Raw genomic sequence first — 15,040 nt, 5'->3', positions numbered from 1 at the left:
CTCCAGTATTGAGTAAACCCTTTCACTGTGTCCAGAGGGTTAATGTAGTTGAGCTTGGCACTCCCAATCATTTTGAAAAGTTGGCTCTTATAGGTAGTAGCAACCGAACACCACATGGTAGTAAGCACTACCGCCTCCTATCCTCACCCCCGAGGTACTGCAGCAACCACTGAGAACATTTTAAGAGTACAATGGGGGGCGAGGAGGAAATCACAGAGATGTGCTGAGTGGGGTGAAGGATGTGCTGAATGGGGTAGTGAGAGGGAATTGAGACGGATGCGCATGAGGCACTTCAGAAACAAAACAAAAAAAAAATGAAAACAAGGTAAGTTCAGGTTCAGGGCCACCCCCACCGCTGCGACTGCAATTGAAATAAGCGAGTGGATATGAGTGTCGCCGTCGTCGTCCCCTTCCAGGTTTGCGCCAGTCATGCTCGACCTTGGGTCCTCCCCCGCTCCATCTCAGGGGAGCTTCATCTTGTGATTGGTACCTTCTCTCGCGTGGCGGGGTCCCCTCGGAGCTTTATAAGGAGTGCAGGGGCCGGCGGAGCGGGCACTGCACTCCCGCCCTGCCTGCCAGCCCGCCGCTCTCAGCCCCCTCCGCTCCGTGCGCTCGCAGACCCGAGGAGCGCCGCTCCAGGCTCCGCCATGAGGACCCCGAGCCGCCGCCGCGCGCCGCTGCTGCCTGCAGCCGCCGCCGCTTCCCTTCTGCTGCTGCTGCTGCTGCTGCTGCTCCCTGCGGGGGAAGGCGCCATCATTACAGGTGTAAGTGACCGAACGTCCTGCTGCTTCGTGCCTTCCTACGATTCCCATGCGCGGTAGGGAGCGCCCCTCTGCCCACCTTCCTTTCCCCGTCGCTCCCTGCCGGCACTGGGGGGCTCTCCTGTAAACTGCTCCCCACGACTTAAGTTGCTTTGTTTTTTGTTTTGGTTTTTTTTTTTTTGCTCCTGGTGCAAAACTTTCCGCCAGTGTTTTTCGTCATGGAAATTAAAGGAATTTCTTCCTTTTCGCGCGGATAACTCACTCTCGCGCAGGTTTTTGCACCGGAGCAAAACTGGTTTCAGATCTTCCTTAGTAAAACGGAGCAGCACCTGCACCGGTCCTTCTGGCCTGCAGCTTGTCGGCTCTTGAAATGAGGCAATCCCGGGTCCCCCCACCCCTCCATGACATAAGCAGATTTATACCCGAATTAAAAAAACAAAAATCCATTTTTCCAGGCGATTAACTGTCGGGGACTTCCCTGCGCGGGCAGCGGGAATATTTAGCAAGAGTCAAGGGGAGGGGGAGATGGTTCTTCCCAACCAAAGATGCAGATGCAAGATCATTTAATCCAACTCCCATAATGACAGTAACAAAAAGTCACATTTATTGTAGTGGGAGTCCTCCAGAATGTACTCAGAAATATCTCCAAAATGTTGCCGTTATGTCTTATCGAGCGAACACGAATAATTATAATCAGGGAGGGAAACCCGAGGACTGTTTTTCATAGCTGAATGATTATTCTTAAATTTTAAGTTTACACAGCTCCAATCCTTTTCATTAGCGCTTCTAGCTCCCATTTTAGTGTAAAAAATGCATATTTCTAACACTCCAAACAGCTGATTCCAGCCCAAGGTTTCCCGAGGGAAAGTCCTTGTTTCCTAAATTCCTTTTCAGTTCTGTGGCTCTCTTTAAGTTTAGCGAATAGTTTTCCTGAGGGAGGTGTGGAAGGTAACGAGCTAGATCTTCGATTTTCGGACTTTGCGCTGAGCATATTTCTAGGTGTCTTCTAGGCAGGGGCTCCTCGACCTGCCACGGGAGATAACATCCCAGTCCCACTGATACTTTCCATGCCCCCTGCCTTGGACAGGATAAAGGGATTTATCAGGCAGTCCAGTACATGCCAAGTGGCTCGAATCGGATCCATGTAGTTCTTACAATAAGAAAGTTCGGTGAAGGATCGGCGCGGGCACAAATCATCTCGGACACTGCCCGGGTTTATGACTTTGGACAGTAATTATCCGTCTCTGCCGGATCCTTCCCCAGTCGGTGCTAGCGAGCATCTTAGATGATAGAAACCCTGACTCCCGCCCCACCTGCTATAGACTCGAAGCGAACGCACAACTTTCCAGGGAAACGTGTTTTTAAATTGGTTGCACTCCTGGGGGCTTTGGAGCCAGTATGTCTTGCAGTTACTATACTGCCCAGAGTATATTCGTTAAATGCTTGAAGTTTATTTGCACCTGTCTAAACTCAGCACCTGGACGGTATTAAAGCAGAGCAGGAATGAGAGACGCAGACACGAATTCGTTTGTAGCCATACATTTAAAATCAGCAGGAAAAGTATTTGAATAGTGCTGTAGCCGACTCTGAAAGGGCAGATTGAGTTTCGTCTTTGCTGACTCGCATGCTTATGCAGTGCTAAGAAGAGGAGTTTGCCTGAAGTTTTTACAGAAGGAGTCCTTGGATGTTTATCAACAAGCAATATTAAGACGCTTTGGAGTGCTTGTGTTATTGCGTAGTGAATACTAAGCGCAATTTGATTCATGTTTATTAATAGAGACATTTCGGTGCACATTTATTGTGGGTACATCTCGTATTGTATTGCGTATGATTTTTTTTTTAACAGAGCTGGAAATAATGCTTTTTAAAACCCAAACCAAAGCCTTCCATATAGGGAGCACGTTGCATATATACAAAAAAATGGTAAACTGTCAATCCAGCTCTTTTAAGGTCTGTTGCCTTTTCTGAATTGTACTATAAGTCCTGCCTGTTGCTTTACCTCTTATTGAAATTTGCTGAGTAATTACTTACTTCAGCGAGGGCACTGACAAAAATCATTTGAAAATATCCAACAGGCATACAATATCCAGATGCACTGCTTGGCAATTCTAAAATATTCAGATGTTTACCAGCACAGTATTCTTGAATATGTTCTTAATTTCACTTTACTTTAGATCAGAAATAATTTAGAGAATGTTGGCAGATTCTCTTTTTTTTTATAGATTTGTAGACTAGAAGAATTATTAGTTAATACGCAGGCTGATGCAATATCAGCTTGCACTCATGACTGGGCACCCACTCTCCTAACGCATGTCCAGCCACCTCTCCTGGGCGCACGATGCATTATTTAAATAAGGGGTCACGCTAAAAAGGATACCCCAGTGCACGGTATTGCATGGGCCTGAAAATGTACATATTAATAAGTATCAAACTGAAAAGAGAATGTAATGGCTCATTCCTTGAGCAACTGCCAATCAACTAGCCTGTATATATTTCTTGAGGTAAGAAAGTATTACATACTGCACCTGGATGTAACTAACCTTGAGCAATGAAAAGGCATGTGCTAAATAATCAAATGTCAAAATGGGTGACTGCAATAGATTACGTATACACAGAATACGCCAATATTTGCAGCCTTAGATCAATCTAGAACAGTTTAATTATAGTTTTAGACCTTCATACTAGGCACATCCAGTTAGATACCTTTGTTTGCCTTATATATAATCATCGGTCTGTGTTCATTAATCACAAACAGTGTATCTGTTAATGTTTTTTGTTATGTGGTTGGGGTTTTTTTAAGACTTTTGACATAGGTCCATGTTTCAAAGAAGGGCATATCCAATTCTTTTCCATCATTCTGTGGCCTTTGATATTGCAAATTTGATATTTCAATTCTTTTTACTAAAAAGAAAATAGTGTCCGATTGTGAAACATGACCATGTGTAGATATGATTTTAAATTAAACAAAATTATTAAAGAAACTCATAGGAAGTTATCATAAAAACAAACAGCACAACTCAAACACAAGAATTAGAAAACACAGCTTGGATTTAGAGACCTTCATCAGATCAGCATCTCTGCTTAGAGCTGGCATCAAAAGTAAAAGCAAGGTTTCTTGTGATAATACCTGCTTGATTTCAACATTACTTAAGCCACTCCTCATAGCCAGCTGATCGCAAAAATATATTCATGATTGGAAGAAGCATGATTGGTATATTAAAAAATAAATACTAATACACAGGAGCTAAGTTTTTTGATGGGCTACACTTATCTTCTTTTTATTGATTAATGGTGCACCATTTGATATCCAGATGGTGAGGAAGAATTAAGAGAGTAGATGCAGAATTGTTCTCTGCAATTTAAATGAGCTTGTCAGTCACCTCCCCTGGAACTATTGGTGTTTGAGGTAGTTGTGGGTGGATCCTTGGGCCGGTGGCAGATGACCACGCCCCCGAGGGAAGATCCTGAGAGGGATCACCGGTCAGGCTCAGAGTACTGAGAAAGACACACACTAGTTCTTTTATTAAACAGTATATTGAACCACCAGAGGTGGCAGTAGTGAGCTGGAAGTGCCCGGCAGGGCTGTAGTCCCTCAGGTACTGGAACAGCGATCCTGGATAACTGAGCTGTAGAGAAACTGAATATAGTGAGTAGGCAGGGTATGCAGAGTTCAGGAATAGAGCCTTGATGGTAACACTCACACGTCTCTAGAAGTAGTCCAGGTGTTGGAATAGGTTAGGCCCTCGAGGAGCAAGTGTCTGCTTCCAGGGAAAGCTCTGAGAGAGAGAAGATAACTCACTGGTATAGTAGGCAGCGATGACTTCCAGGCAGAAAGAGTATTCAGCAAATACGAAAGAAATACGACAAGTGAGATAATCAAATTTGCAGATGATACAAAATTGTTCAGAGTAGTTAAATCAAAAGCAGATTGTGATAAATTGCAGGAAGACCTTGTGAGGCTGGAAAATTGGGCATCTAAATGGCAGATGAAATTTAATGTGGATAAGTGCAAGGTGATGCATATAGGGAAAAATAACCCATGCTATAGTTACACAATGTTAGGTTCCATATTAGGTGCTATAACCCAAGAAAAAGATCTAGGCGTCATAGTGGATAACACATTGAAATCGTCAGTTCAGTGTGCTGCGGCAGTCAAAAAAGCAAACAGAATGTTGGGAATTATTAGAAAGGGAATGGTGAATAAAACAGAAAATGTCATAATGCCTCTGTATCGCTCCATGGTGAGACCGCACCTTGAAAACTGTACAATTCTGGTCGCTGCATCTCAAAAAAGATATAATTGCAATGGAGAAGGTACAGAGAAGGGCTACCAAAATGATAAGGGGAATGGAACAGCTCCCTTATGAGGAAAGACTAAAGAGGTTAGGACTTTTCAGCTTGGAGAAGAGATGACTGAGGGGGGATATGATAGAGGTGTTTAAAATCATGAGAGGTCTAGAACGGGTAGATGTGAATCAATTATTTACTCTTTCTGATAATAGAAAGACTAGGGGACACTCCATGAAGTTAGCATGTGGCACATTTAAAACTAATCAGAGAAAATTCTTTTTTACTCAACGCACAATTAAACTCTGGAATTTGTTGCCAGAGGATGTGGTTAGTGCAGTTAGTATAGCTGTGTTTAAAAAAGGATTGGATAAGTTCTTGGAGGAGAAGTCCATTACCTGCTATTAATTAAGTTGACTTAGAAAATAGCCACTGCTATTATTAGCAGCGGTAACATGGAATAGACTTAGTTTTGGGGTACTTGCCAGGTTCTTATGGCCTGGATTGACCACTGTTGGAAACAGGATGCTGGGCTTGATGGACCCTTGGTCTGACCCAGTATGGCATGTTTTTATGTTCTTATGTAACCAGTCCGGGAACATGGGCCCTTGAGGAGCGAGTGCCGGTTCCTGACTGTGACCTGAAAAACAAAGAGAGAGCGAGGCCCCCGAGGAGCGGGTACCCCTGGTAAATCCGAGGAGGCAGAATAGTTTAGAATGAATCCTTTTCCTTTCTTGCTAACTCCTTTAGTTAGCGATTTCTAAGACCTTATATATCCAGTACTGATGATGTCATCTCAGGGGGACGCCCCTGAGGTTCGCACCACTGCTGGTATATCAGTCTGGGCCGCGTGGCGCGCGTGCCCTTAGGCCCTTGTGAATCATGGCGGATCGCAGCGTCGAGCTGCCCCGGGGACGTCGGAGGAAGACAGCAGAGAGACGCCGCGGCGGCCAACCTTCCACTTGAGCAAGAGGGAGTCGCCAAAGAGGTGAGGAGGGCGGAGTGGAGACGTCGAGCAGCAATGGTCTCAACAGGAACATTCCTGTATCTGCTCAATGATACCCCACTTCAGATTATGAAAGTCATGCTTTTGATCTAAACAATGTTCTACTAAGAGTGCCTGGGTCTTCCCTATTTTCAGGCAACTGCAGTGTTCCACAAGCCAGGTCTTGATCATATGTTTTGTTCTGCCAATATATGGTTTCAGGCATGGACATCTGATGAAATAGTTCACAAATGTAGAGAGACAGCTGGTGGCACCCCTTACTTTAAAAGTTCTACCGATAACTGGATCTTTCCATGTTGCCTCAGGCATAGTTAGGTCACAAAAATAGCACGATCCACATGGTTTATGCTCTCTTAAAGGACTCTCTGGATCAATATACTAGATGAAAGGTTAGATTTAACAACATAATCTCTGATATTACGACCTTGTGTGAAGGCTTTTCTTGGGGCGGGGGAGCTGTAAATCTTAGATGTAGTTGTAAAGTATGATGGATGAAATGGCTCCTGCTTTTTGGGAGCATCTGAGCTCACACACTGTGCTGGAGTTTTCATTATTTTTGTTTTCCAAACAAGTGCAAGAATTATGCACACACATTTTGGCAAGACTTACATGCAAATTGTACCTGGTCATTATTATTAGATATTATTGCTTGACTTGTGCTGTTTTGTTTCTGTGATTTCTTCCTATGAGTTTATTAAATAATCTTATTTAACTTAATATCATAGCGACAGGTGGTCATATTTCACACTTGTACACTATATTCTTTTTAGTAAAAAGGACTGAAATGGAAAAGAATTGGTGATCCCCTGATGCAGATCCCGCTTTGAAACATGGTCTCATGGCAAAAGTCTTTTTAAAAAAAAGGCATAACAAAACACAGTAATATAGACTGATGATTATATATAAGGCAAAACAAAGGAATCTAAGTGGAAGTGCCTAGTATGAAAGTCTAAAACTATAATTAAACAGTTTGGGATTGATCTAAGACTGCATATATTTCTATCATATCTTTTCTTTATAGCTTCCTCCATTTGACACATCCTATATAATATAGGTATTTCTACTGCAAGGTTTTTAAAATATGTCTTTGTCAGATTTTCCAAGAAAAGAACATGTGAAAAAAAAACCAAACCTGAATTCAGCGTTCTCATTATGAATTCACAAGCAGTCATCAAATCATCTCAAGGATCAGAACAGTCAGTATGTCTTGAACACATAAAATCAAAGTCAGAAATCCATACTGAAATATATGATCCATGTATTCCGGACCTTATCAAATATCAGGGGTGGGAAGAAGAAAAATTTTTGTTTTGTTTTTCATTTCGTTTTCGGGTTTTTGCTTTTCCACAAATTTTGTTTCATCAAATGTTTGTTTTGTTTATTTCATTAAACAAAATAAATATTTAAACAAAAATCAAAACCCAAAAACAAACAAAAAAAAGAAATGGGGCTTCCCACAGCCTCGCATACGAAAAAATGACAGGGCTGGGATCCTCTCTGGCCCCTACTTAAACAGTCCGGTGGGGATCTGATGCCGAGGCCTGGGCCCCGCAAATGGTATAGACCAAGATCGCAGAGATGTACCTTAGCCTACGAAAGGCCAAGACTTCAGCCTGGGTCAAAGTGTCGGGATGATCCCAACATCTAGGCCCAGGCTGAAGCATCGGTCTTGTGTAGGCCTAAACTGCACTAGGTCACCTCAACCAGGGCCTACAGCCTATGCAAAGCACAAGGTTTAAGGCTAGGACCCAACGCCTGGGCCTTTGCCCGATGCCGCAACCCAGTCCAGAGGCTGGATCCCAATGCCTAAGCTGGGGCCTGTGTACAGGCCCAGGCCCAAAGCCAGGGCCTTGGCCCAGACTCAGGTACGACACCGGGATGCAACCCAGAGGCTGTGTCCCAATGACAGTGCCTTGGCTTTGGCTGGGGCCCGGATCCAGGCCTGGAGGCCGAGTCCCGACACCGAGGCCTCACCCTGGACCCAGGCACAATGCTGGGACCCGACCTGGAGACCAGGTCCAAATGCAAGGACCTCGGCCCAGACACAACTCCAACACCATGACCCAACCCGAATGCTGGGTCCCGATGCTGGAGCCTCGGCCTAGGCATGGGCCTGTGACTAGGCCAAATGCCACGACCCGATTTGGAGGCCAGGTCCTGATGCCAGGGCCTTGGCCCAGACAGAGCCCCAATGCTGCGACCCAACCCAAAGATTGGGTCCCGATGCCGGCGCCTAGGCCGGGGCATGGGCCTGGAGGCCAGGTCACTATGCCTGGTACTTAGCCCCGACATTGGGCCTGGGTCCAGGGCAAGGCCCCAGCATTGTGACCCAAACTCTGGATCAGGTAGTGGCATCAGTCTGAGGCCCTGGCTCGGGACCCGGCCTCAGCGTTGGGATTCAGCATCAGGCCAAGGCCCTGGCATTGGGACCTGACCTCTGGGTTCGGTTGTGGCAGGCCCTGGCCTAGGCCAAGGCCCAGGCATTGGGACCCAGCCTCCTGGTCGGGTCCCGGAATTGGGCCTGGGCCCCCAGGCATTGGGCCTGGGTCTTGACTACAGTGCTGGATCCCCGGAGCAGGCACGTTTTTTTTTTTTTACAATTTTGGGGGTCTCAGTCAAGGTTCCAGCATTGTGCTCGTGTCTAGATTGCGGTTCATGCGTCGCTCTGTGGCCCATGCCTTACCCGAGGCTCCGACAGATGAGCCTAGCCTCTGCATTCAGTCATGATTCAGGCCTGGGTCTTGGCCAATGCCCCAGCATTTGGACCCAGCCTCCGGGTGAGGTCACGGCGTCAGGCCTGGACCATGACACTGGTTCCACAGAGCAGGTAAGAAATTTTTTTTTTTTTTTACATTTTTAGAGTCTTGATCAAGGCCCCAGCATCGCCCTTGGGCCTAGGCCATGGTTCGTGCATTGGGCCGCAGCCTATACCTAGGTAACACCCCAGCCTTGGGCCCCAGTATCACACTCTGGCCTAGACCGAGGCCCTTGCTTTGGGTCTTGGCCTATTCCATAGGCAAGGCCCTAACTTTGCCCTGGGCTTAGGCCTGATGGATCAATTTTGTTTTCAAAATTGATCCGTGAAAATGAACAAAATTTTATTAGATTTTCAATCATTTCATTTTGATAATGAAATTAAATGAAATAGTTTCTGCCAAATGCCCATCCCTATCAGATATACAACTGTAGCCTCTAATGACATAAATTGATTCCTCCATGGTGAGAAGAAACTCCACCAAGATGTGGATTCTATGTAGGGCAGTCCTTCTAATTAAGGTGATAAACTTCCCACAGAATCAGAGGCTCCTAACCTCTCAAATTCATATCTTTTTTTTTCTTTTTTAGCACAACAAGAGAGAAAGGAGGAATGATTACTTGATTACTTTATTATTATTATTATTATTATTATTATCTCTTTCATTAGGTTCTAATTCCATTATGTTGCCACATCATGTGAAAAGAGTATCTCCCCGCTTTCTACACCTTGCACATGGAGTCCAAAAATGAGATTTTGTATAACTTATACATAAGTTATATATATAACTTATATAGTTTGTATACCTTATATAACTTATTTAACTTTAGAGGAAATTGCAATTATGTTTCACTACAAAGATTTGTTCAGGTTCATCAATGAAAATATAGCAGTATCTAATATCTGTCCCCCTTCGAACCAGATTTAGATCATGTAATTGGAATTGTTTCATATCTGGTCATTACCCAGAAGGCAACACATTACAAGTCAATGAGAGAATATGGATGAGAGAGAGGCTTAGGCAGGGTGTTAGACAGCAGAGGCCTCTGAAGTCCAAACAAGGCAGCTGATTTGGTAGAGGGATGCCTCCCTGGTGACCAACTGCATTTGTGGGGTCGCTTATCTGGACTTAAAAAAAAAAAATATCCAACACTGGTACATCCATCGCTGGGCTAGTCCAGGGGTAGCCAGCTCAGATCCTGAAGAGCCACAGAAAGGTCCGGTAATCAGGATATCTACAATGAATATGCTTGAGATTTGCATCTGCCTCCGTTGTATACTGCTATATCTCAAGCATATGCATTATGGATATTCTGAAAGCTAGGACCGGAGTTGGTCACCTCTGGACTAGTTGGTTACTTGGCAGTTGGATAATAGGTCAATGGCTGAATTTTAAAAGGGGGGGGGAATAACCCACTGATGTTAAAGTGGATTAATATTCAACTTAATATTTGACTGGAACAAAATTTCAATAAAATATCCCATATAGGTTTAGCAATAGACTAGGGGTTTCAAAAAATTTCTCCAGAATAACTATTTAGAAATAAAAATTCAGAACCTTCAGACTCCACAGCTTACTGCATTTTTCAATTATAATTATGCAGGTATGAAGGATGAGAAATCAAAACCTGGAAGACAGTGACATTAAAACAATGAATGCATGGTTAAACTGCACTTTGTTGGGATTCAATTATCAACTCTGTTTTCAGTCTCAGTTCATACCTACGCTGAAGCGTTTAAAGAACCTTTTTGTCATTTTCAGGTTGAACAGTAATCTTATTGCTAAACTTCCAAAATTCTATTTTACATATTTGGGAACAGTTTAGAAAAGAATATTAGAGGTAGTGATGGTAATGCGCCTGATATAGGTTTCTGGAACTACATTATTTGTTAAATATATCAAGCACTAGAATACTTGACAAATGTGCATAGCTTTTTCCTGTGCACAGGAGACTGATTTCATCTCCACTTAAACCTTTGGGCTCGGACATGGCTTCATTAGAGCAAGACAATTAGTAAACCTTTCTCAGTTTACAGTGAAAGCAAAATATAAAAGAATCCTAAATACTATTTACCGTCGATAAGCAGGGCTGAATTAGACATGATCTGTGGGTGATGTCATCTGGTGACACCGAATGGACTTGTCTCTCCAAGCTAGAAGAGCTTTGAGCTCTACTGAACATGTGCGGGAGTTCCCGTGTCTCCATTGCCTCGAGTGCCTTTTCCATCTGTTTTTTTTTTTGTTATGAGCACAGCCCGGAAGTGTTCCTAATCTCTCCAGATATTTAATCTTTTAAAATTTTGTTTCTTTTTTTTCAGTTTTCCTCATTTTCATTGCCTTTCTGCCCTGCAGCGCACATTACAGCACTTTTTGATGCTACAAAAAAACCAAAACATTGTGCCTCCTCGAAAGGAAGACCAACATCTATGGCGAGACGAGGTCCCTCACAATATGATATTCCTAATTGCTCCGAAGATGTCGGTAGACCTATCCATGTTCTTATCACTCCATAGAGCCATGCACAGAGACACTGCAAAAGTCTCCCAGAGGCAGCAGTGGATTCCTCCTCTTGCAGTTCAGTGTTTGCGTTGTGGGGAAATGGATTGAGCAGGAGGACCTCATTCACTTCCCTGTAGGCCTAAATCAGTATCACGGGGTCGATGGTTACATTTGCTGAAACCAAGGTCAAGGAAATCTAAATCAGCACTATAATGTGCCGATGGGTGTGCTTGATGCGTGGTACATCACTGAATGCGCATGGCACATTGAGAAACACACTAGGGGGTAGATTCTAAAAGGTTGCGCGTGGGCGTACATGAGCGCGCGCTACCTGGCGCGTGCACATGTACACCCGATTTTATAATCTGCGCACGCAGGAGCGAAACCTTTTGAAAATCTGGTCCTAGATGCGCATGGCGCATTGAGGGACATGCTCAATGCACCATGCATTGATGCATGCAGCACTCACTCGCCATATCAAGGCTTTCAAAGCCTCGAGGCACTCAACACATTAGAAGCACAGAAGCATCAAGGCACTGAAGCAAACAGAGCATAGAGGCACTCAAAGCAGAAGACACATGGAGGAGAATAAGGTGTATGCAGGCCCTGCTGAAGGGCTTACCTACACTCTTCAATTACCTCAGCCCTCATTCATTCTAAGATGAGAGCTCCTAATTAGGCATTCTAGCTATTTCACTTAAAAAAAAAAACAAAAAAAAAAACAGGAGAAACTCTGCTTTGGGTCATAGAGCACATCAGTCAATCAAGCAGTCTGCAAATAAATATAATATACTATTATAGATTCAATAACACATCTTTTGGCAATTCTTAAGGAGCCACTTAACACAGGCAGAGTACAACATTTTTTTTTTGCCTGGTTATTTAAGGAAACAGAAGGAATAATCCATTAGATTGGAGTCCCAATGTCACCTACCATGGTTAACACTGTCTCAGAACTCTTGATACGAAATTCTAGATCTTCTCACACAATTGCAGTGAAGTAAGACTGTTCAGAGGTTGCTGACTGGGCTTTATTTATTTATTTTTTTAAATTTATTGTTTATTCATTTTACAACAATCATACAACGTATCCACTTTGCAAGGAAATATGGTATCAAATACAACAATTTAACAAAGAATAAACACATTTGGGAAACGATTTTTTACAGTACCCATTAGACCACATACCCTGGAGGGGGAGGGTATCAGCAATTTTAGGAGTAAGGAAATAAAAAATAGAAATGGCTTAGCTTACAGTACTACTCTATCAATACAAGATGATCTCAAGTGTTTAGATGTTACCCGATTGAAACATGACCTTTTTTGAATCTATGAAGCTTTTAAGCTGTTCTGGTATGAAGAAAATATAAGTATCTCTATTATATTTTACAATGCATTTGCATGGGAATCTTAGAAAGAAAGTAGCACCAATAGTTAGTGTCCTGTCTTAAGGCTAGAAAACCCTTCCTTCTCTCGAGTAGTTTTTATTAAGTCAGGAAAAATCCTGATTTTTTGACCCATAAATAATGCATTAGAATTCCTAAAATAACTTTTCATCACACTACTAAGATCGTTTTCAGTATATAGAGATATCAACAATGTAGCTCTCTCTGTTATTTCAAAATTAGATGACTCTAAATACTCTGAAAGATTATTTAAGTCCAATGAAGAATTCCAAAGCTGAACACCAGAGCGAGATGGTAGAATGTAGACTTTATCCAGAGGGTGAGCGGATTCATTTGTAAAGCCTAATACTTCCAGGAAATATCTTCTGATAGAAATTCTAGGAACCTCTCCTACGACCCTCGGGAAATTCAAAATTCGCAGATTAAGGTGTCTTAAAGTGTTTTCAATGAATTCCACTTTCCAACTCAGGGCAGAACAGTCCTGAGTAATTGTAGATTGAACTCTTTTCACATGTTGTATTTCTTCTTCCATATTCTTAATCTTTTCTGAAATTTCTTTTTACTGATTTTCATTAAACTTGACTAAAGAGCCCTCTCGCTGAGACAATGAATTTATCTTCAATGAACAGTCTGAAAATTTTTTCCCATAGACGAAATTAGTTCCCAGAGTGAATCTAGGGTTACTATAGCAGGTTTTTCCAAGCTATATGCTGTTACAACATTCGGTAAAAACATATCTGGAAAACTCTCACCTCCATTCAACACTTGAAAACTTGTAACCGCTGATGCAGGTATTATGGCATTTTCACTCTCGATCAGAGAGGATGTGAGCGCGGGTGCAACCTACAGCATTGCTCCCTCAACCTGTAGCGGGGAGACTTCTGCTTCAGAGCTCCTCGTGGTCCCCAACACAGAGGCCATCCGTGTCACAGCGACCCACAATCATCCTGGGGGCTCAACGACACCTCCTCCAAAGTTGCAGCAGGTCCTCCTTCACATGCTGTGGCAGCTGGAACTCCAGCCCCCACATAAAGTGCTGACCCTGCACACTGCTGGATTGTTATCTGCCTGGGTAAGGTTTGGGGAGCCGAGGGACAGGTTCTTATCTTCCCCTTCTCTTCACAGGCATTTCTCAAGTAAAAAGAGGAAACTCTTAGAGGAAGTCTTTGCGAGCAAGCAGAGCTGTGGCCCGGGTTAAGCTGCCCTCTTGGCTCCTCTATTGTTATGCTCAGGCTTGTGAACCCTTGGGCTGATGGGAGGATGGTATACCTTAGGAGGAAGATCCATAGGTTCTCCCATCAGGTGGCGAGGCAGGAACAGAAGACGTGACCAGCTGACCCTTGGCACTGGAGACTGAGGCGGCAGACTAAGGGTCGTGCCATCGAGGAAAGGAGCTGACTTCGCCACTGGAAGCCCATGGTCCCCCCAGGAGGAGCCCGTAGGGACCTGGACCACTGGGCCCTTGAAGACAATGGTCAAGAAGAAGTCCAAGGTCAAGTGCCAGAGGGTCGTCACTTACCAGTCCAAAGTCACACACCAGGAATCACTGCTAGCCAATCCAAAGTCAGGAACACCAAGTCAAGACAGGAACAAGGATCCAAAGCACAGGAAGACTCACCGAAGCAAGCATACTTAAACAGCACTACAAGAGACAGTTCGTAGCAGTGCTCGATCTTCATCCTACCAGGCCACATCACTGGCCATCAGTGGGAACCAGAAGTCCAGACAAAGGGTCATGGACAGCCAATCAACAGGAGTGAGCCCTGGGGCAAGCAGCAGTTTGAACAAGGTAGTGAGTCATTCTGGATCTACAGATGTAGAAATTCTTGAAGGGGGAGCTTAAACCCCCAAGCTTGGAAACAAGCATTCTTAAGTTCAAGGAAGTGTGGGCAGGGACCCACGAACATGGAATCAATTCTAGGAAGCGCCAAGAGTGGGACTCGATCCCACAATCTTTGAATCAAGGTCTCTTCAACTTAGGCACTGCGCCACATGCCAAGTCAAGGAATGAGCAGAGGAAGCCTCCTTTTATACTTCCTCTGCTCTGGCTCATAGGGAACAGCTGTAGGTGGTTAAAGGGATCAGGTCCCTTTAATTCTAATGAGGAGGCGCAGCCTCGCACCTAAAGATGGCGGCAGCCATCTTGGATTTCCTCCACGGAGGAAAGGCTGCAGGGACGCCGCGAGGAGGGAGCAGGGATAGCTCCCTACCCGGCGGTCAGACCGGGGACCCGCGCCGAAGCGTCGGGCACCGGCCCAGCAGTTATGTCGGGAGCTTCCGCAGTGGGTCGCTGCCGCAGTGAGGTAGGGGACCACGGTCGTGGCT

The 15,040-nt window shown here is 44.2% G+C and overlaps 1 protein-coding gene across 1 annotated transcript in view; it reads left to right on the top strand.

Moving 5' to 3' along the window:
• The first annotated feature begins 589 nt into the window (after positions 1-589).
• PROK2 (prokineticin 2) overlaps positions 590-15,040 on the top strand; it is a 46,793-nt gene continuing 32,342 nt past the window's right edge. The window contains exon 1 of the mRNA XM_029597604.1: positions 590-764. Coding sequence (XP_029453464.1) covers positions 648-764 — 117 coding nt within the window. The 5' untranslated portion in view covers positions 590-647. The remainder of the gene's footprint in view (positions 765-15,040) is intronic.

This window comes from Rhinatrema bivittatum, chromosome 4, assembly GCF_901001135.1.
Source record: "Rhinatrema bivittatum chromosome 4, aRhiBiv1.1, whole genome shotgun sequence".
Lineage (NCBI taxonomy): Eukaryota > Metazoa > Chordata > Amphibia > Gymnophiona > Rhinatrematidae > Rhinatrema > Rhinatrema bivittatum.
This window is presented reverse-complemented; position numbering and strand designations above follow the sequence as displayed.